General features: G+C 40.5%; 2 protein-coding genes across 2 annotated transcripts in view; both read left to right on the top strand.

Annotated features, from left to right (window-relative positions):
- The first annotated feature begins 7,743 nt into the window (after positions 1-7,743).
- On the top strand, positions 7,744-13,124 carry LOC149298980 (non-structural maintenance of chromosomes element 4 homolog A-like). The gene is made up of 10 exons (XM_089486807.1): positions 7,744-7,879; positions 8,239-8,319; positions 8,660-8,790; positions 9,287-9,438; positions 9,672-9,771; positions 9,856-9,946; positions 10,989-11,083; positions 11,683-11,731; positions 12,904-12,995; positions 13,074-13,124. Exons 1-10 carry the CDS (start codon positions 7,744-7,746, stop codon positions 13,122-13,124), a joined length of 978 nt encoding a protein of 325 aa, XP_089342933.1.
- Positions 13,125-15,764: 2,640 nt separating this feature from the next.
- LOC149298981 (arginyl-tRNA--protein transferase 1-like) overlaps positions 15,765-19,968 on the top strand; it is a 37,196-nt gene continuing 32,992 nt past the window's right edge. The window contains exons 1-4 of the mRNA XM_089486886.1: positions 15,765-15,870; positions 17,697-17,760; positions 18,323-18,385; positions 18,913-19,016. Of these exons, the coding sequence (XP_089343012.1) occupies positions 15,765-15,870; positions 17,697-17,760; positions 18,323-18,385; positions 18,913-19,016 (337 nt within the window). The remainder of the gene's footprint in view (positions 15,871-17,696; positions 17,761-18,322; positions 18,386-18,912; positions 19,017-19,968) is intronic.

Genomic DNA, 19,968 nt, shown 5'->3' on the forward strand with positions numbered 1-19,968 from the left:
TTTTCTGACAGACCTGCTGCGCATTCTGCAAAGGAACATACATTAGGAAAATCCCTCCACCGCCTATGGCTTGCAAGGTGTTCCTTGTGCTTTGTAAGGAGAGCTCTTCAGCACACTTACAGAAAAAAGTATACAGGTAGTTTCCAGCTTCCAGGGCTTCCGTATATCAGTGCAATAAACCCACGGGCTTGTCATGGAGAATGATTCTGTTTTCACTTCCTCCCACGCAGGCAGGTAAAATACATCTTTTATTTCAGACCCACCCATCATAACACCAAACCTGCTAAACACACTTTATAGCCAGCCTCGCCCTACACCGGTCCAGCTGTGATACAAGGGATTGTCCCTGTGGCAGCTGCAATGCCCCTAGGCCGACACGATACACAGAAGGCTAAACAACACCGAGAGAAGAACAACAAGCAGCTTGTGGAAGCAGACCTTACATCAACAAAACGCTTAACATTTTCTAGTGTTTAATCATAGGCAGAGCTGGTAGAAAATAATTGTCGATCTCTGAAAATAGAAAAAACACTTTCCACCCCAGGAAAAACCTTGTTCCTGTATCTCTTTTTTTGCCAAAGCATATTTTAAGCGCAGTGTATGTTATGTAACTGTAAGAAACGTTGCATATCTTGTGATGTCAAAAAATTATCCCTGGCGCTTTAAGGCCAACGGCAGATAAATTATGTACATGCTGCCTGCCGTCAGCTACACAAAGCTGCAGCTTACTCAAGAGCAGTAGAGGGTATGTAGGAGGCACCATCGAGCACTGGCCCACTGGCCCTTTGCTCAGCCTAGGCATGTGTAGCACAACTATGTGGGACATCACAAGTTAGGAGAGCAGCAGAACAATAATATGTCTGTGGTCTGAAACCCTCGTAGTAACTGTGAGGCTTATCTTTTTGTCACCAGGGGTTATAATCTCTACACGATACACTTCCAGAACACAAAACAAACAATCAGCAGAGGGTAATGAAAAAGTAGCAAATAACCAATATAGCATGGAGGAAAAACTGGAGAGACAGGATACAAATATATATGTCATTTTAGGATTTAGTGGGAAGGACCTTGTCGTGAAAATTGCAGTTTTTTATAGGTTATTCTGCACTTTAATAAAACAAAATAATACATTCCCATCCACACAACGGCACACCCTTTTCAAGTTATATTTTATCTGAAACTTGCTAGTCTCGTTTGTGATTGCTTCATCAGCAAACCTTACTTTTGCCACTGAGTTCCTAATGGGCACTCGAGCAGCGGTATATCACTGTAAGCCATTGCCAAGAAGATACCATTAACTGATCCAAGCGATGATCAGGGAAAGTCTAGATAATCTTAACACCTATAGGATAGTAAAAGTGTGACTGCTAGTGACGTATTCTTGCATACACTAACTAGGACTCTGGTGGTAGATCTGGGGGAGCGAAGGCCCTTGGGCTGTTGAGACCTCTCCAAACGACCTACTTATACCACTGAGGTCTGTGCATACTAGGCAGGTAACTCGCTCTTTGATACAGAGGTCCTGTTTGTGTGTATATGAAACATTGAAATGTTAAAGCCATCAAACCTGACCTCCATATAATTATGTATGATGGGAGGATGCCATGGCTTCTTTCATCGTTACATAAGGTAATTATTATTCACCCACTTTTGAATATGTAATGTTTGTTAGCCTTTCCAAAACTATCTCAAGCAAATGCATGTTAATTAGCAGTTAAAGTTCAACTGGTTTCTGCTCACCACTGGTTGTGAGCAGCAACCCATTGTTCCGTATCTAAGCAGACAAATAACTATAGAACAAAAGTGTTTCACGTGATACCATGCGGTGATGATGTGTAGGAAAATGCAATGATGTCAGGTGCTAAAGTTCTCTCCAGTTCTCTGCACCAAATGCTGTTAATAATAGCACTGGGCTACTACCACTTGACTTGGTAATAGGGTAGGACCATGCGCAGAAGCCAAGCTGGCTAGCAAAAACCTTCTTTGATTCACTCACAATGACTCTTGTATCCGGAGGACAACTGATCTCACGTAACGGATTGTGGATTTGGGGCAAGTTCTGGCTCAGCTTGGACTCTGCCACAGCTGCCTTTACACATAAAATCAGGCATTGTATATAATTATAGATGGACGAGCCCGGTTTGGCCTAGACATTGGAACCCCAAATGCTTCATTGAACAGAAACCTGCAAATGAACTTTACATTTTCTTGGAATTACAAAGAAACCTTAATTGAATCCTGGTGATATGCAGGACAATACAACTGCGAAACAATGCACTGAAACGCCTTACATGCTTTCGTGCTCTTCATGGTTGTCAAGTTATAACAAGTAATGTGATGAAATCGGCATCACTCGAAAATTGTCGGAATTAATTGGTTTGTTTATTGTTTTAAAATGCAAGTGTGTGCTACTTAAAACAACATGTAATCTAACTGTTAACTTTACTAAACGTTTTACTATTTTATTATATTATTATTATACTTTCTGTATTGCACACTTCTCATAATACTCCCAATACTATGTTAACGAATAGGAAAAAAACTACTATTTTATATCTGCCATGAAAATAGTCTTACATCGTACAGAGTTGGGTGGAGCACGTCTTAAAAGTTCCCAGTTACCAGTTTGTGTAATGCCTTACTTTGTATCCATAGCCATGGCCATTGTATATTCGTGTAGAGACATAGTTCCCAAGTTCAAAAACTTGAAGGCTTTTTAGAGGATGTATTGAAACACTCTTAATTACCCTGCATATGATTACTATGTTATAAATGTTGTTTTATTCAAGTGTCCTCTGCTTCCCCTTGCTCTGTATTGTGTTTCTGTGTTGAGACTCCATGCCATGACTCTTTGCTGACCCTAGAGGATAAAGGGGTTTAGTCACAAATCTAGGATTTGGTATCCGAGTTGGAATGCGCTGGGATGGAATGTTTTAGCTCACCTCATATACTCAGGAAAGGACTGGACTTGGATCCAGCACTAAGGCCAGGACCGGCAATAAAGGTATGTAGGAGGCGCCACGAGCATCAACATACCAGGCATTTGCCTGGTTTGCATGATGGCCACTCCTGACCTGAATAACTGCTAATTGTGGACCTCCATAGATAACATGATCTTAACTCATACCCTGCTACTGTCTAAGGTAAAAAGGCAACGCTGGGCTTGTTCTTAAACTACTAACAACGTTCCCCAACAAGATTTTATTCTGAAATCGACACCATACCCTACAAAAACCTTTACAGGGAAACAGGTGCAGAGGACATCAGATGCTCCCAAGGTAAAAATATAGACTTCTTCGCATTCTGGATAACTTCAGTAAAGAGCTTTAATGTGTAGCAAGGTGCCAGGGAAGGAAGGAAACAATAAGGCCTTGAATTTGTAGATAATGGCTCTCATCGTGGTTCGCTGGAGTCCCAGAGCCTTAGAAATGGCTTTGGAACACTTTCCAGTCAGATAGATTTCAATGACTTTCTCATCTGTTCTTCAATTCCTTTAGGTCGCGCATCATGTGCTTCTTTTTTGAGGAGTTAGCCTACTTCACTATGCAAGACAGGTTCTATTTCATTGATGTTTAGATTCGTCAGGGCTGGCAGTAATTATGCCTGGGTGTGTCTAGTAAATTTGAACCCAGTTATTAATGATATTTGGTTAATTGGTTGATTTAGTAACTAAAGGGGCAATTACTTTTTTCAAATAGAGCCAGGTAGTTCAAAGCTATTTTCCTTATGTACATGAAATCATCATTAAAAATAAAATGCATTTTGTGTCTCACATTGTCTTATATTAAAAACCTGAAGTTAGTTTATTTAACGCAAAAAAGCTTTTTATATTAAAAAATGTATTCTTTTAGCTTCTGCATGTGAATGGTTTTGTGGATATATTGCTCCTCTAAGTGTGATATGTGAGTCTGTTAGCTAAATTTACCATCTTGCTGTCAGGTGACAGCAGCTGAAACCTGATCACAACAGTTAATCCTCACTTGACTGCAAGAAAATTGTTCCAGAAAACTAAATCGGTCGAGACACCAAATCTTGTGTTATGACATTGGGCTGGTTAGTGATCTTGAAGATTAGGATGCTGTCTATTCTTTTAAGGGCTCCCTCGTTGGGGGAACCCGCTGGTGCTTATTCTGTAAGGTGTGGGGCTATGCCCAAGCTCAGGCTACCGACTAAGAGTCTCCGTAGAGTATTTTGTCTAAATATATCAGCGTCCCAGTCACTGGTATATGTTAAGGTCAATGTATGGATTGACACAAGACCAGTGTCTGCCTGTGATCTTTCCTTGTTACCATCTTAATAAACACAGATATGGGTTATTATTGACAATATATTTTGTATGTTATGTAACATTGGATAACATTGGATACTGTAACTGTTGGATTAATATAATTAATTCATGATTTGTTCAGTACTTACCCACTTCTCATCCAGTGAAATCAGCAGCAGTTACGAGCACGTCAGCCCTTTCAGATGTATTTCGTTCAACTCACTCTTCTTTTTGATTGTAATTTTTTTCCTGCAGTATTTTGTATTTCACCCTTTCTATTTGTCCTTAGGCTCTCCTTTCCTCTGCTTCCACTTCTTCAAATGTTATATAAATATTTTAAAGTGTCAACTGCTGTCATTATATCAGTCTTGCCAGCCATTCCATTTTTTCTGTATCTCTGCTTTTATTATTCTCACCCAAGCACCGTTTCGCTTCCCTGTCCCGGCTCTTTCCTTCTGTCTGAATGCTGATCTCTTCCCTGAGCTGGTCACATGCAACAAGTTCTATAAATGGGATTTGGAACTCCGGTGAGGTGTGAGGAATCCAAGCCTAGAGCTATAATACAGACCTGGAAATGTTACGTGTTAGCAGAGAGGGAAATAACGACAAGAAAACAGAGCCAGCTTGTCTAGTAGGTTGCCAAGTACATTGGTTATATGAGGTTTTTATATACCGGGCATCTATAAATTCTACATACTGCAAGTGAGGAGAAATGCAGCCCAGCATCCAATCCACAAAGATGTGTACTGGGCTGCTGGAATGCATTGAATACCGAAATCCTGTTACTTTAATAAGCAGTGAGCAGTTTTCCAGTACACATTCATAGACATTTTAGAATCCTCTAGATATTGTGGTTTGTTTTACCCCTTGTAAACTTTTACAGTCTGAAAATATGTACAGTCAGTCAGCTAGGTTAGGGATTTTTATGACACCCAAGAGTGGTAGTTTGAAATGGTTGAAATGCTACATACTGCTGAAACAATGGCGCCTCCACCTGGGGTCCCACAGAATTTCTGTATTGTTTTTTTCTTTAGCATGGTTCCCTTCAACTCAATGTCTTTCCAACAGCCAGGTTTCCATGGCCGAGCAGCTGCATTCAAGCTTCATATCATCAAGTAAAATGGCAAGCATCAGATCGAGTGATGTAAAGCATGCCGCCACTGGACTCTGGAGCAGTGGAAACGTGGAGTAAAAAAATGCCCTACTGGATTCCCAGAAACACTCCAAAAATCGTGTGAAAAGCAGAAGAGTGGAAGCTGTTAGAACTGCAAAGGGGGGGGGGACAACTACATATTATTGTCTATCTATTTAGAATGCAATGTCATAAAAGCCCATTTTGGTGTAATGGTCAGGCATCCAACTACTTTTGCCCATATAATGTAAATAAAGGAATAGACACATGGACCTGGCAGGCAAGGGCAAACTAAGACCATTCAGAGCCCCGAGCAACGCAAAGTCATGCCCCCCATCTCATATTGATGCCCCTGCCTTAACCATGCCCTAACATGACCACATCTCTTCCTGGTTAAGCCCCTCCCTTGTGGTTACATCCCCACATATCTATTTTTTCAGTATTTGTAGTAATACAAAAAATAACTTAATCACAGTGTAAAACAAAATTAATTTGTGGTTATCACACAACATCACAAAATTGATATTACTATTAAACATTTATTAAACATTAAATAATATGGGCAGCAATAAAAAAATACAATATAGCACAGTAATCTCAAATACATTCATATATAAATACAGAAACTCAATCTGAAAAATATAAGTAAATACATTTACTATCATTGTAAACAAGACTTAAAACTAGGTAGTGTAAAGGCTCATTGAAAGCATATTAAGGTTTTTGACACAAAATAGGTTTCTCAAAAAGTAATGTTTTACCAAATATGAATTCATCAACCATTATAAATGTGAACGGTTACCCTTTACTTACAGAATAAGAACAGTATATTAGCCTGGCTAATGTTTTGGCCTCTACTTGCGTACACTGTGTAAGAATGAGCACACATGCGCATTGAGGATTCAACATTTCCTAACATTTACTGAACAGATAACACCCCCCCCCCCAAAAAAAAAACAGGACCACAGTGACCACTCAGTCTATTTCGCAAAGGTAAAGGATATGCATCCTCTGCTTCCAAGCCTCTAGCTCAAAGCTACATTTATGTTTATTATATATATTACGAGCTAGACATTGACGGTGGTACAGCATAACTCCCATTTTTTATATACTGAGCCAGGCATTGACACTGGTACTGCATACCTTGCAGTGTCGCAGAGCCGCACAGATAAATCTGCAGTTCAGATTGAATGAGTATGTGCAATTGAGTGAATGAGTGAATTAATATTTGTGAAGGAGTGAATGAATAAATATGTGTGTGATAGCATTGATGTGTAATGGCACAGGGAGGCTGTTTGAGGGCAAAGATGGCAAGGGTAGCTTCGATTCTGGGTGCTAGGCAGGTGCTGTGGATGCAATAAATACAATATGGCAATATGCAAGGGTGTGGAGGCATTAATTCACAAGGGGGGCTGGCTGGGGGCATCGCATGGCTGTCTGGTGGGATAAATATACAATGTGGAGCTAATTTATAAGTTGATAATTTTGTATGGCCCACAAATTATGTTATAAATATCCAAATGGCCCTTGGCAGAAAAAAGGTTCCCCATCCCTGATCTGGAGCATGTTTTAGAGGATGTAATAGTATGCCCTGTGTCCCTAAGGTGTTAAAATTTTCTTAGCTCCATCTACTAGACAAATACCCTCACTGCTTGATGTAAACAATAGAATGGCTTAGTCTTAATCACCCAAAGAGACAGGGGCAGTTGTTCCTTAAACACTTGCATAGGCGTAAAATGATATTATGTGACCCCACCGTAATAATGCAAAAGGGGCTCCAGTGAAGGTAAGGATGTTATGATGATGTGACATGTGTGATAGTTAGCGAGGGTGTGTTAGCATGTGTTAGTGTGTATATGCTAGGATGTGGAGCATGTTTGTTAGCATGATTGTGTATGTGTCATACGTGTTACTGTGTTAGTGTGAATGTTTAAGTGCATCTGTTAGCATGCAAGTGTGTGTGTGTGTTAGCGTGTATTAACATGCAGCCAAAGTTAAACATTACTAAACAGATACACTAGTAAATGTATTTTTTATAATAAAACGAGGTATAAAACATTGCTAAATAAATGTTTTCACAGGGTCGCATGGTATGTCGTGTGATGTCGCCTCCATGTAACATATAATGGAAACGCCAGTACGTGCGATACTCTGCCAGCGAGCAGCACGTCACCTCACAAAGGTCAGGGGGAGGCCAACTTTGCAAAAAATACAGGGTTTTATATCCGATGTCAAAGCGAGGCTTGGGATGCAAATTGTTCCCGCCCCACACTTCCTTGGTAGAGGTTGGGCTTCCTGTTTTCCTTTGGCGGTTTTGGCCGCGGTGTATGGAGTTTGCACCAACATGGGCAGCAGAAAGACCCCCATACGGGAGGCCGACGACCCAGCGCATAATGAGGCTATGGGGGATGCGGACGGGGACAACGGGAGCCGTAGACAGATCCGGCAGGACTATAGAGAGCTCATACAAAACGTGATGCGTAAGTTCCCTGTCATAGCCCCGTGCATCGGATCTAAGCGAGACCTAGAGATACCTTCGCATAGGAACACATGTATTATTAGGGGGACATATCTGTTTTGGGGAAACTGCTATACACACAGGGTTAATGAAGTCACAGCTTCAGGGTCAGGTGTGGGTTACAGGGGCTCTCCAGCCACCATGTGCACTTCAATTCATACGGTAGCTGCGGGGGACCCTTTACGTTTGCGAATGGGGTGATTTCTGCAGAATGCCCTTATATGTATGGACCTCTTTTTCCTCCCCATACTCTCTTCCGTGCATCCGCTATGTTAAACTCCTGTACTGATTGGATCTGATTGATCTTTTTCTCCATGACAGATAACAGGGAGGACATGCTGAGCTCGAAAAGTAACAAGCTGACAGATACTCTTGAGAATGCCAACAAACTCTTTTCAGCAGGTACGGCTCTCCAAACCTAATACGGTTATTTGTGCGTTCTGTGTGACCTTTTCCCAAATATAACCTTTCATTTCTGTGTTACTAGCCAATATTTGCATCGATAACATTGTAGCTATTTACTCAACATTATGCATATTTTACTTGCAAAATGAATGAAGATGAAGTTCACATATTTAGCATTGACTTCTATAGCAGAAACAAAAATCACTGGAATTCCTGGCTGCGTATCCCTTTTCCCAGCATATTGTTATAAGAATCATAGGGAATATAGCTCATACTCGCCATAGATGTTGTATTAGAAAGATGCTTGCTAACGTTTGATGTATTTTTTTTGGTGCAGTATCTCGCCCCAGAGAGGCCGCGCTTGATGCTCAGTTACTGGTTTTGGCGTCAAACATTGGGAAGGAGAAAGCCTCTCAGCTTCACACAGACATGGCTGTGTTTGATCCTACATCCTTCGCAGAAGACCTGGTATGCTAGATATTAGACATGGCATCATTACGTTTTGGCTGTATCCTGAGGTTGATCCCCTGGCAACTACAAGGGTTGCGCCAGACCCGAGCCCAGGGGTTCTCAAACTGCGGCCCTCCAGCTGCTGCAGGACTACATCTCCCATAATGCTCCTTCAGCTAAGGGGCTGGCTGAGGAGTATGGGAGATGTAGTCCTGCAGCAGCTGGAGGGCCGCAGTTTGAGAACCCCTGCCCGAGCCTATAGGGGCTCTGGTGCAACCCCATGTTCCTGTGAACTCGTACCGGTTCAGAACTGTTTAGAAAGGACCCTTTCGACCTGGACCGCACCGAGGGCCCCTTCTAAACTATTTTGAACCCGCACGGGGAGAGGTAAGCGGGGCGGAAGGTGGGATATTTGTGTTTACATGTAATGTTTTTACACAATTAACCCTGAACACTGCTTCAGTATATTGTTTGTATTCCAGAACATCATGTTGTCTGTTGTCTTTCATTGTAGCTGTCATTCATGGGTATAAATCGCATGGAAAATCCAGAAAGTGATAGTGAAGATGACAGTTTTGGAAAGGGGTATTTGCCAGCAGACGCTTGGCATAAACTAGGAACTGAGGCTGATAAATATTTCAAAAGAACTCCAACGTTTCACTATATGTGAGTCCTGCTCCAGTATGTGTTTCAGATTTTTATGGGGTGTTTTCAGTTAAACTTGTTTATTAATATACTCCAAAATTATATTTAGACCTACATTATGTATATGTGCATCTTCTGTTACATTGGCCATTGCTTTATAACTATTGATGTGGCAACTACATGCGTATTGGCCAAATGTTATGTCAGTTTGTCACCTTAGGGTGCTTTTATGATGTGACTCTGTTTTTGTACAGGTTAGGGTCCTTCAAGGCTGAACCTCCAGTTGTTCGACAACGAATTGAAAGGCAGAGGAAGAACAACAAAGCAGAGGAGATGAGAGTGATGCCAGCTCAAGTATGTAGCTGACCTACAAAATAGATTAAAAAAAAGGGGGTGGCTATGTGATCATGGAAGCATAACTGGAACTTTTCTGTTTAGTTGAAAAAAATGGAAGAGTCTCACCAGGAAGCAACAGAGAAGGAAGTGGAACGAATCCTGGGATTCCTCCAGACTTACTTCAAAGATGACCGTAAGTTTAAGTCACTTGTATAGTATGGGGAATGAACCTTTAAAAAGTGATGGAAGTTACTGTATGTTAGGCGGAATTTAGACATTTTACATGATAATCATCTACACTATGACAAAGTATGTGGACACCCGACCATCGCACCTATGTGAGCTTGTTGGACATCCCATTCGTAAAGCATGGGGGTTAACATGGAGTTGCCCTCCCGACTTTACAGCTATAAAAGGCTTCACTCTTCTGGGAAGGCTTTCCACAAGATTTTGGAGTGTATCTGTGGGAGTTTGTGCCCATTCAGCCAAAAGGCCGTTGGTGAAGTCAGTCACTGATGTTGGACGAGAAAGCCTGGCTCACAGTCTGTGTTCCAATTCATCCCAAAGGTGTTCAGTGGGGTTAAAGTCAGGGCTTTGTGCAAGCCACTAGAGTTCACTCCACAACGGACTCACCAAACTATATCTATTGCTTTACACCACTGATCTTTGGCGTGTGTGCGGTTTCTTGGCCATAGAAGCTCATTTCATGAAGCTCCTGGTGCACAGTGCTTGTGCTGATGTTGCTTCCAAAGAAATTTTGGAACTCTGTTTGATACGTTCTGCACGCTTCAGCACTCAACCACTGTTTGCTCCTAGACGATTCCACTTCAAACAAACAAACAAACAAACAAAAAACAGCACTCACAGTGGACCGAGCTATATCTAGCAGGGCAGGAATTTCGCAAACTCCCTTGTGGCAAAGCTGGTATTCTATGACAGCGCATTGTTTAAAGTCGCTGAGCTCTTCAGTACTGCTCATTTTACTGCGATTGTTTGTCTATGCAGATGACATGCCTATGTGCTTGAATAAATACAACGTATTACCAACGCTGTGGTTTAAATACCTAAACTCAATAATTAAGTGGGGAGTTCACACTTTTGGTGACTTTCCTGCATAGAATAATTGGTTCAATGTTGACATTTTAAATTAAACACAATGGGAACCATCCAAGTATACATTATTTAATAATTACTTCTTGTGTTGTAATTTCCATCCTTTCTTTTTCCTTTTTTAGCGGACACTCCAATTTCTTTCTTTGATTTTGTGATTGACCCAAACTCTTTTGCTCGTACAGTTGAGAATATTTTTCATGTCTCCTTTATAATCAGGGTGAGTTTCTGCTCTCTCATATCTGTACAGTGCCAGCAATTATACCAGTGAAGTGTCAAGGGAAATTTATGATCAGATGTATGGTCTACATTTCAAGATGGCTTTTTTTTTTTTTTTAACTTTGAAAATATAGCTTATAATGTTTTCTACAAAATGTTTTCTTGTTTATACTTTTTCATACAATGTTCCTGGCAGTACTAGGTTTTTGTCGTGTGTCAATCTTCCACCAAATTCCAAGTCTGTCCACTTTTAGACCATGGGAATGTACCCAATAAAAAATTAAAAAAAAAGACAATAAATAAAACTTTACATCTTGTTTTTATGTCACAATAAAGGTAGATACTAACAGGGGCTAGGAGTTGAGTGCTATGTAGCAATGATTCACAATTCTGAATAGGTGTTATGGCTGCAATCATAGTAAATAACCCGGACATATAGAACACCCCCACGGATCTGTCCATATAGTATGTAGTGAGGAGAATTTTTTTTCAGGTTACGTAGGGAAAGAGCCATTTAGCCTTATCTCCCCAGCCCATCACTGAAAAGGTATCATTGGAGCGTTTTTTTTTAACCATCTAATTGTTTCACTTATTTTCCAGGATGGATTTGCTGCAATAAAGCTTGATTTTGATAAGCTACCTGTAATAGGTAAGTATCTGTATTTCTTTTGCCCATGTTCCCGAACCGCATCTAGAAGAACTGGAATGCCGCACTTTTTAACAATAAACTCAAAGTTGTACAGAATTCTTTAAACTTCCATTATATAAGCTGTTTAAAAATTGTTTCTAACTTTGGTAGCAGTAAGCAAGACCCAAGAGGTGCTGTGGCAACATAGTAATAATTCCCATTACAGCATAAAACATCCAGTATAGATATGCAATATAGTTATAAAGGCCGGATCCGAGGAAAGAACTCTCTGGAGTCTGACATGCCGTACTCAGAATGGGTGTACAATTTACTCGGAGTCCCGCAAACATTTACTGATTACTGTTCCAGCCGTAACAATCTGGGAAACGTGGTTGATTTGGCTCCGATTTGTCAATTGCTGTTTTAATCTTTCTTGCTTCTGTATCTACTTCTAAGAATGACATGCTACGCTTGCAGTGTAAATTTCATTGCTCAGTGTTAATGTTCAGTTTTTGTAAAAGCACAATGTATACAGATCAAGCCTAGTTTAAGCCTCAACTTGCTGTATTTGCAATCCATATGTAGTGGTAGCAATACTGCATTTATAACAATAGTATAATAATGTCCCTTACATGTAGCCATATTCTCCCATTAAACTTGTGTGCAGGAGAATAACTAATTTGCCTGCGTGATAGCATTAAGAGTGTGGACGTATCTAAAACTGTTACGCTGCTGCGATCCAGCCGTCTCACTGGCACTGTTCGCTTCTAGCATTGAGACATTGAGAGAAGGTGAGTGACAAACCCCTAGGCTCAGGCTGTGAATCAGATGACCTTGATAATAAGGTTGTTTTTTTTCTTATTTTTTTTTAAATAGCTTTTTTTCTGAAAAAAAAAAGTCTTATAATTGAGCAAAAACGGTATATTATGTAACTTGCATCATTTGCTGATGAAATATGATTTATCATTTTCCACAACCAGTGTGGATTGAAGCACTAAGTATGTCCTGTTAGTAGTTTTGTGTCCACAGTTTGCCTCGTTATCTTAGTTCAGGAAAAGTGTAATTTTTTTCATTCATGTTTGATTAAAAAAAAATTGTATTAGTTTTATTATTATTGTTCCCATAACAGAAAGATCTGACTGTCAAGTGTCCTAATCATTGCAACCGACACCCTGACGCTTTTATCTCAACAGAACCCGTAGCTCAGGAGAACGAGTCAAACATGGACAAGGACAATCAGCCTAGGTATCAGGGTGTCATATCGCTCAGCCACCAGGACTGGATGGTAAGGAGCTTGATTTGGTTTTGCTTTTTATTTTTATTTTAAGTCAATATTCCACATCGTATCATTTACTTTTGGCAGGACATCATAAAAACGTTTGAGATTACTGAACCCATGATTCCTCCACCATGAAGTGCCGTAAAATTACATAGACCGTAAGTATGCAACTGCAGGCTTTATATGAGGCATTGTGATAAAAATCCAGTGTTTTGGTTACTGTGACAAAGGCTCTCAAACTATATAGGATATGTATAGATTGTTGTAGTCCATTTGGCAAAATGGTGACATGTTAGATGAGGTGTGGCTATAAATGTTTCCTAATAGCTTTTCTCACAGTTCTTTATTTATATTTTCCTTATACCATAAAATGCACATTTACTGGAAATATAGAATCTTAAAAGATTTACCCTGAATGATGTTGATGATCGAGTGTGCTGCTTGTTAAATTGTCACACTGCATATTTTTTTTTGTGTTAATCCTTTTTATTTATAAACACTGACTTTTTTTTAAATGTTGAAATCATAGCTTTTTGTTTCGTTTTTAGGTTTGCCAAGCAGACGTTGCTGTACCCCAAAACAAACTTTTATGTTTTATATCAAGCAAAGAACCTGATGTCTGTATACATTTTTTGTAAATATATATATATATTTTTAAGTTTAGATAAAATCAAATTGATGTCGAATGCATATAAAAAAAATAAAAATTGTCAGATGACTTCTTAAGGCTTTCATAATTGATCAACTTGTTTGTAGTAATACACATGTGCTACATTCAGCTCTGTTAACAGAAAATACAATTGACCACAATAGCATGTTGCAGAATAAAAACTAAAAAAGAGTGCTTTCTCTTTGATTTTGTTCAGGGTCAGTGATTTACTTCATTGCCTTGGCTGTATTCGGCGCAAAGCCCCAGTCATGCCCAACACTCTTGTCTCCTTGGCCCCTGTCCTCTCTGCTGAGTGCAAAAACAGGTATTTTTCTAAAGCTTTTTTTTTTTTTTTTTTTCTGGAAAATTTGAAACAAACTGGAATATCTTCTTTTACAATGATAAATAATGTTTATTAAATGGCATTCAAACTATATGACATGAAGACCTTTACGAAAGATGTGATGTGTCCACATCCGTCTGGCACAAATAATGCCAGTTACTTGACTTTTTCATTTGCGATTGGTGCTAAGGTGCAAATCTGATTGGACGATTGTGATGGCTCACCTCGTCCAATCCCTGTAGGAGGATTAGAGGAGATCTCTTGTTTTTTGTGTTTAATTTTTGTTGCATTTGAGGGAAAGGGGGGGGTACCTGTTCTCATGTATAGTTGAAATATTCTTAACATATACAGCTGTTGTTCCTCGTTCCATTTGCAACAAAGTTTTAAAAAGCAATTTTAGTTTATTTACTGAATAATCTGGACTCTTATTTCAAGCATGATACACTGAAATGCAGCATATATAAAAGTAACAAAATAATTTTAAATCAGTAAAAAAAAAAAAAAAAAAGTACATTTAATAAAGGAAAAAAAAAGCTTTGTGATACACTCAGCGAGCGGGATGAATTCTTGGTTAATTTACCATTGAGTAAGGATCTTTTGCACGCAACCATCTTTGCCTTGAGGTTCTGCTGGTTTCTGGACAAAATGTTTCCCCTCTGAAGAAAAGAAAAAAAAAGTGAGCTATTTTAGTGTGTGTGTGTGTGTGTGTGTATATATATATATATATATAATATATATATAATAACAATCCCTCTTGGGCCAACTCCACCTTTATGAAATCCAGCCGTAATACTTCTAATGATTGGGAGCGCTCTTCACGACTATCCGATGTCCCCCAATACATTTGAAAGAATGAGCACTATATATACTCAGGCAGCTTCTTGTCAACTCAGAGAACTATTTCCTGAGCCAACAAAGGTGCGATCCGTGGAAACGCAAAACTTTAAACTGCATGCATACAGTTAACAGCGCCAGCAAAAGATTGGTCGGTTAAATGCAGTATTAGGAAGGAAACGGATCGTCGGCATTATGTGTGACATATAGACGCGGTGTCCATGTGTGTGATATAGTGTGATCAGTGCCCACATCGGGTACCTTTCTATTAGCACATTACCTGGAGCCCTATACCTAGCGCCGGTCGCTGCATTGTGGTGGTGGGTAGCGCCCTCTAGTGCCAGCGTCTGGATCTACTAACTGCGCTCAGCCATCAGAGGGATTTAATGCGTGCTCCGGTAATCGAGCACACCGGGCAGGTTTATAGGGAGTTGCCAGTGAGAATAAAGTGTTTATTTGGGGAATACTGACGCCACGCATGGTGCCTGCAGTGCGTGCGGGACCCAAGCCCGTATATACCGGCGATGCGCTCCATAGTGGAGTACAGGGGAGCCAGGGCTGAAGCAGCCTGCGGATATTGTCTGTCCCCTCGGGGTAAAGCGTCTCACGGTGAGTCAAGCTGCTTGGGCCGCTACCGCTCGCATAAAGATATGCCGTACCGTTTAGCGGGTTCGGCTCTGACTTTTGTGTACCGTTTGCTACGGCATAAGTTCAATGCACGACCCAACCATTTGCCCTGACTCGGTACGGTTCGGATGTACTTCAGCTTATTCTATTTGTCATATCCGGGTTTCGTGCCATTATCAAAAATGGCGCACCAGCGCATGGAAGCCTTTACGGAAGTAATGTATTTTACCTACATTAAAGATGGCGCAGCCGGGGTCATTGCACCGGCGTATACGCGTTCGAGTTCCAGTGTCCCTGGTTAAAAGCTAGTTTTGGTAGGAAGATGGCGTCTGCCGGAGGGGGTGCCCTGAGTATCCTGGAGTACTTAGGAGGCGAAGATGGGAACCGGTGCGGGTACTGCAAGAGCGAGTCTGGCAACATTTCCCATGGTGAGAGGATAAGCTTGTGCGGATTGTATAGGGAGCCGCACAACTTTATTTTTCTGCCCTGTGTGTCCGGTGTACAACGCTCCGGAGTACGGTGGCGCTATGCCAATCAATAAATCATAATAGCACCATCGTGCGGTATATTCACACACATGTCACAGACTTTTGCGCTCTAGCGGTTTCCAGAGGTCCATTTTCCAGCATTTGAAAGGAGTAGGACCCCCAACAACGTGGAAAGCCCACCCCTCATAATAAATCCTGGCAGGGATGGGGATGCATGGTCTCTGGGACGGTGACCTGGTCGCAATTGCACCCCCTGCGACCGTACTTACCCCCCATCTGCTTGCTACCATGGTAACAGATGCTAGGGAGGTTAAAGTGCCAGCGTATGTATTGGGAGATCTGCTGGCTGGCAGCATCCTTGATACCATGTAGGCATCATGATTCCACGCGCGCCACGACTGCCAACCTTCATATTAATTTAAAAAAAAAAAAAAAAAAAAGTACAATATTTAGAAACACAAACACAATTTTAGATTTGTTTATTTTTTTATATTTGTAAACAAAGTAAATGGTGCTGATGAGCTTTTGCTGACTTTAACTCCCATCACTGACGGAGTATTGATGAAAGTGAAAGCAGGTGCAGGAGAGGTGGTATATTTGCAGGCATGTGTTTATACCTAGAGTCTGGGTCTTTAGCACAGTTACAGACGTTTAACCCCTTCCTGTATGTGCCTCCCTGTGTTACATTGCGTGTTATATTGAGAGCGTGAAGGGCTGACTCTGCTGGATACGTTTACTAAGAAAATGATTCCGTTTATGTTACCTGCTAACTGGTTTGGAAATAATGGGGGAAACTCTTCATTATTTTCCCCTTTGTCTTTTTTACTGATAATTGATAGGACGCTCAGGTTGCGGCCGTGACGTGAAAATGACAGAGGCTGGTTTATGTAAAGCTGTCAGTATGCTTTAACTTTGTTGGAAACCAGGTTTCCTTGTGAAGCATGAGCTTGGTGCTGATTGTAAATATTTTTTTTTTTTTGCAATTTTGCTAGAATTTCTAATTACAGTAACACTCTACATACATTTTTTTTTTTTTTTTTTTAAATATATATTCGAAAGGGCCACATCCGTACTTTACATATTACCTCTACATCCGTAGGTAATGAAGGAGTTAAGTTGTGTGTGCGCTCGCGGGCACATAGTTTTGGCTGAGAGTGGTGAGTGTGCGCTCGCGGGCACATAGTTTTGGCTGAGAGTGTTGTGTGCGCTCGCATGCACGTACTTTTTCCTGAGAGTGGTGTGTGTGCGCTCGCGTGCACATAGTTTTGGCTGAGAGTGGTGTGTGTGCGCTTGCGTGCACATAGTTTGGGCTGAGAGTGGTGTGTGTGCACTTGCGTGCACATAGTTTTGGCTGAGAGTGGTGTGTGTGCGCTTGCGTGCACGTAGTTTTGGCTGAGAGTGGTGTGTGTGCGCTTGCGTGCACATAGTTTTGGCTGAGAGTGGTGTGTGTGCACTTGCGTGCACATAGTTTTGGCTGAGAGTGGTGTGCCCCTGGTACGGTGCATAAGAGTTTGGTGTAGAATGCTCCAGATGTTTTGAATGGCACATCACTGTGTACATCTCTGGCACGTTCACCGAGGAACGGGCAAGTTAGTTTTTTTTTTTGTTTGTTTAGTTTTTTTGCCCTATACATATATGTATGTGTATCTGTAAATATAGACGGAGGACTTTGTGGGATAAGCGCGGTATGACTGCGTCACGTAGCGTTTTAATGTGTGAGAGAGGATATGTGGCATTAATGATGTATTTGTTCTCCTTTCTTTAAGGCATGTGGGCTCATTCTCTTACGGTGCAAGACTACCAAGACCTCATAGACAGAGGATGGAGACGGTAAGATGAAAGACGGTCACCATGTAAAAGTCTCTGCTCTTCTTTATCTGGGATGTATGTATTCAATATGTTAATGCTCGGTATTTCCTGCCCCCTTATGTTATATACATAGAATCCAGTCCTGCTTAACAGCCTACACAGAGCAACTTATAATTGGTGATGATCTCCTGATTATTAATAATAAGTGCCATAATATTCTACAGCACTGTACAATGGCTAAACAAAAAAATGTTTTTTCTGCTCCTGATGTTTTGCATGGATTGTATTTTCTGTCGAGATCCAGAAATAAAAAAAGAAAGCAATTTTAAAATCTCCGGATTCTGTGAAAACATTCATTTGTTTGATATATACCTTTCTAATGTTCTAGATCCACTGTATATTATATTGCTACCGTATGTAGGGATCATTGTTTTGTGTACAACCAGTTAGTGGAGAACAAATCTAACATAACTATGGCTCATAGAGGTTTATTGATTGACATGTTATAACCATCGCAGGAATTGTTTTGGTCTGGTGCCATGTGATCTAAATGTATACCTTTCTATCATGTCTCTTATTTTAGGAGCGGAAAATACGTGTACAAGCCCTTAATGTGCCAGACCTGCTGTCCCCAATATACTATACGGTAACTTTTCTATTAAGTAACTTAATCCTACGGTTCACTCTACCTATCAAACTTACCTGTGCACCTCGTGTCGCATATGTGACGCATCTGCTTAAAAGGATACTTACGAAAAGAATCCAAAGAATGTTTTAACTAATAAAAAGCACTAGCTATAGATATTATCAATAAATGCATGTAGTTATGCTATAAGATGAGTAGGGTTCTCCTTAACGGTTCTTGTACGATCTAAAATCATCTCCATGCTTTATATTCTGTAAGTAGCATAAATCAAGAAATATGATATACTGTCATGTAGTATAGTGTGGGGATCGGTTGACTCCATTAGGTTCAGATGAACCAGTAGGCGAAGTAATTAGCATTATTAGTCTCTAATGCGTTCATAAGTTGAATAGAGGTCAGGAATGGAAGGATATGTCTAGGCCAGTTCTATGTAGACTAGAAACTCCATGTACATGCAGTAATATGTGCTAATTGTAGTTGTAGCTTTGAAGTCTGCTTGTAGTGTAATTGTCTTTAAATCTGTCTAGGTTGGCAGCTTTAAACTTTGAACCCACCAAATCGCATAAGAAAGTACTGAAGAAAGTGCGGAAGTTCCTAGAGACTGGAAAAGTAACTCATTCTACCAGCGATGGTGAGAAATAATCGTTTATTCCTTTTGTTGCCATTGTGACCGGCAGCACGTTGCAGAAGGTTAAGGGAAATATTTTGTTTTCCCTTTAATAGCCAACTCACATTTGACCGAGCGCATTGAACCCATTTATACCAGTACCTTTAGGTCACTGCCGATGCCAGCAAATGTCAGGATAGAGTTAAACTTAACTCAACAGAAGGCAGGAGAGAAAAGAGGAATACCAAACTCTTTCTTGGCATACAGCTATCAGGACACAAAGATAAAGCCAGTCTGTGGAGTAGTGTGCCAACAGGTCGCCAGCCACCTCCAAATAAAACCAATACAACTTAAACACCAAAAATACACAAAAAAGAAAAAAATACCCTACACTCACGTATTTTGGGCTGATAAGGGTTGTGGCCCAAAAAAGCAGGTGCACAAGAAAAGCAAAAGGCTGGCATACTTGTGGAAATGAAGTTAGCGTGTCATGTAGTGCGTCATGTAATCTGCAGCTGGATGTATGTTGGGTTTCTCTGGAGTTGCATGTAATCTGTGGAAACAATCCTAGGAGACTGGGAAAATTTGGTTTAAAAAAAAAAAAAAAAGCAAGTGTGCAAATGCTTCTAGCGAAATACCCCGAGCAATGTTCCCTCTAATTTTTCTTGGGTGATGTGCGCAGAAAATTTCTGTTGTGCAAAATTTTTCCCAGAGCCAAAATTTTGTGCACACAATATGCTTCTACCTTCCATATAAAGCGAAGTTGGTGGAGCTGGAAAAAAACCCCTTTTGACTCCATGGTCTATTTTAAAGGTGAAATTCTCACCGCAAAAGTTAATTATGAGCGAATCACTTGCGGGGGCTCCAGGCTGCATAAAGGATCAATATATATATATATATATATATATATATATATATATATATAATTTTCTTATTGGGGACAAACTGCATAGCTTCTGTCCATTGACAGGGGTAC

Source organism: Sceloporus occidentalis, unplaced genomic scaffold, assembly GCF_023333645.1.
Source record: "Sceloporus occidentalis isolate IW3139 unplaced genomic scaffold, rSceOcc1.0.p SCAF_30, whole genome shotgun sequence".
NCBI lineage: Eukaryota > Metazoa > Chordata > Lepidosauria > Squamata > Phrynosomatidae > Sceloporus > Sceloporus occidentalis.

What these genes read in the sequence shown, in the direction of transcription:
- LOC149298980 (XM_089486807.1), top strand. Translation starts at nt 7,744, where the DNA reads ATGGGCAGCAGAAAGACCCCCATACGGGAGGCCGACGACCCAGCGCAT. An exon ending in GACTTACTTCAAAGATGACC is followed by an intron (nt 9,947 to 10,988) that starts GTAAGTTTAAGT and finishes TTCCTTTTTTAG; the next exon opens with CGGACACTCCAATTTCTTTC. An exon ending in TCAGCCACCAGGACTGGATG is followed by an intron (nt 12,996 to 13,073) that starts GTAAGGAGCTTG and finishes TACTTTTGGCAG; the next exon opens with GACATCATAAAAACGTTTGA.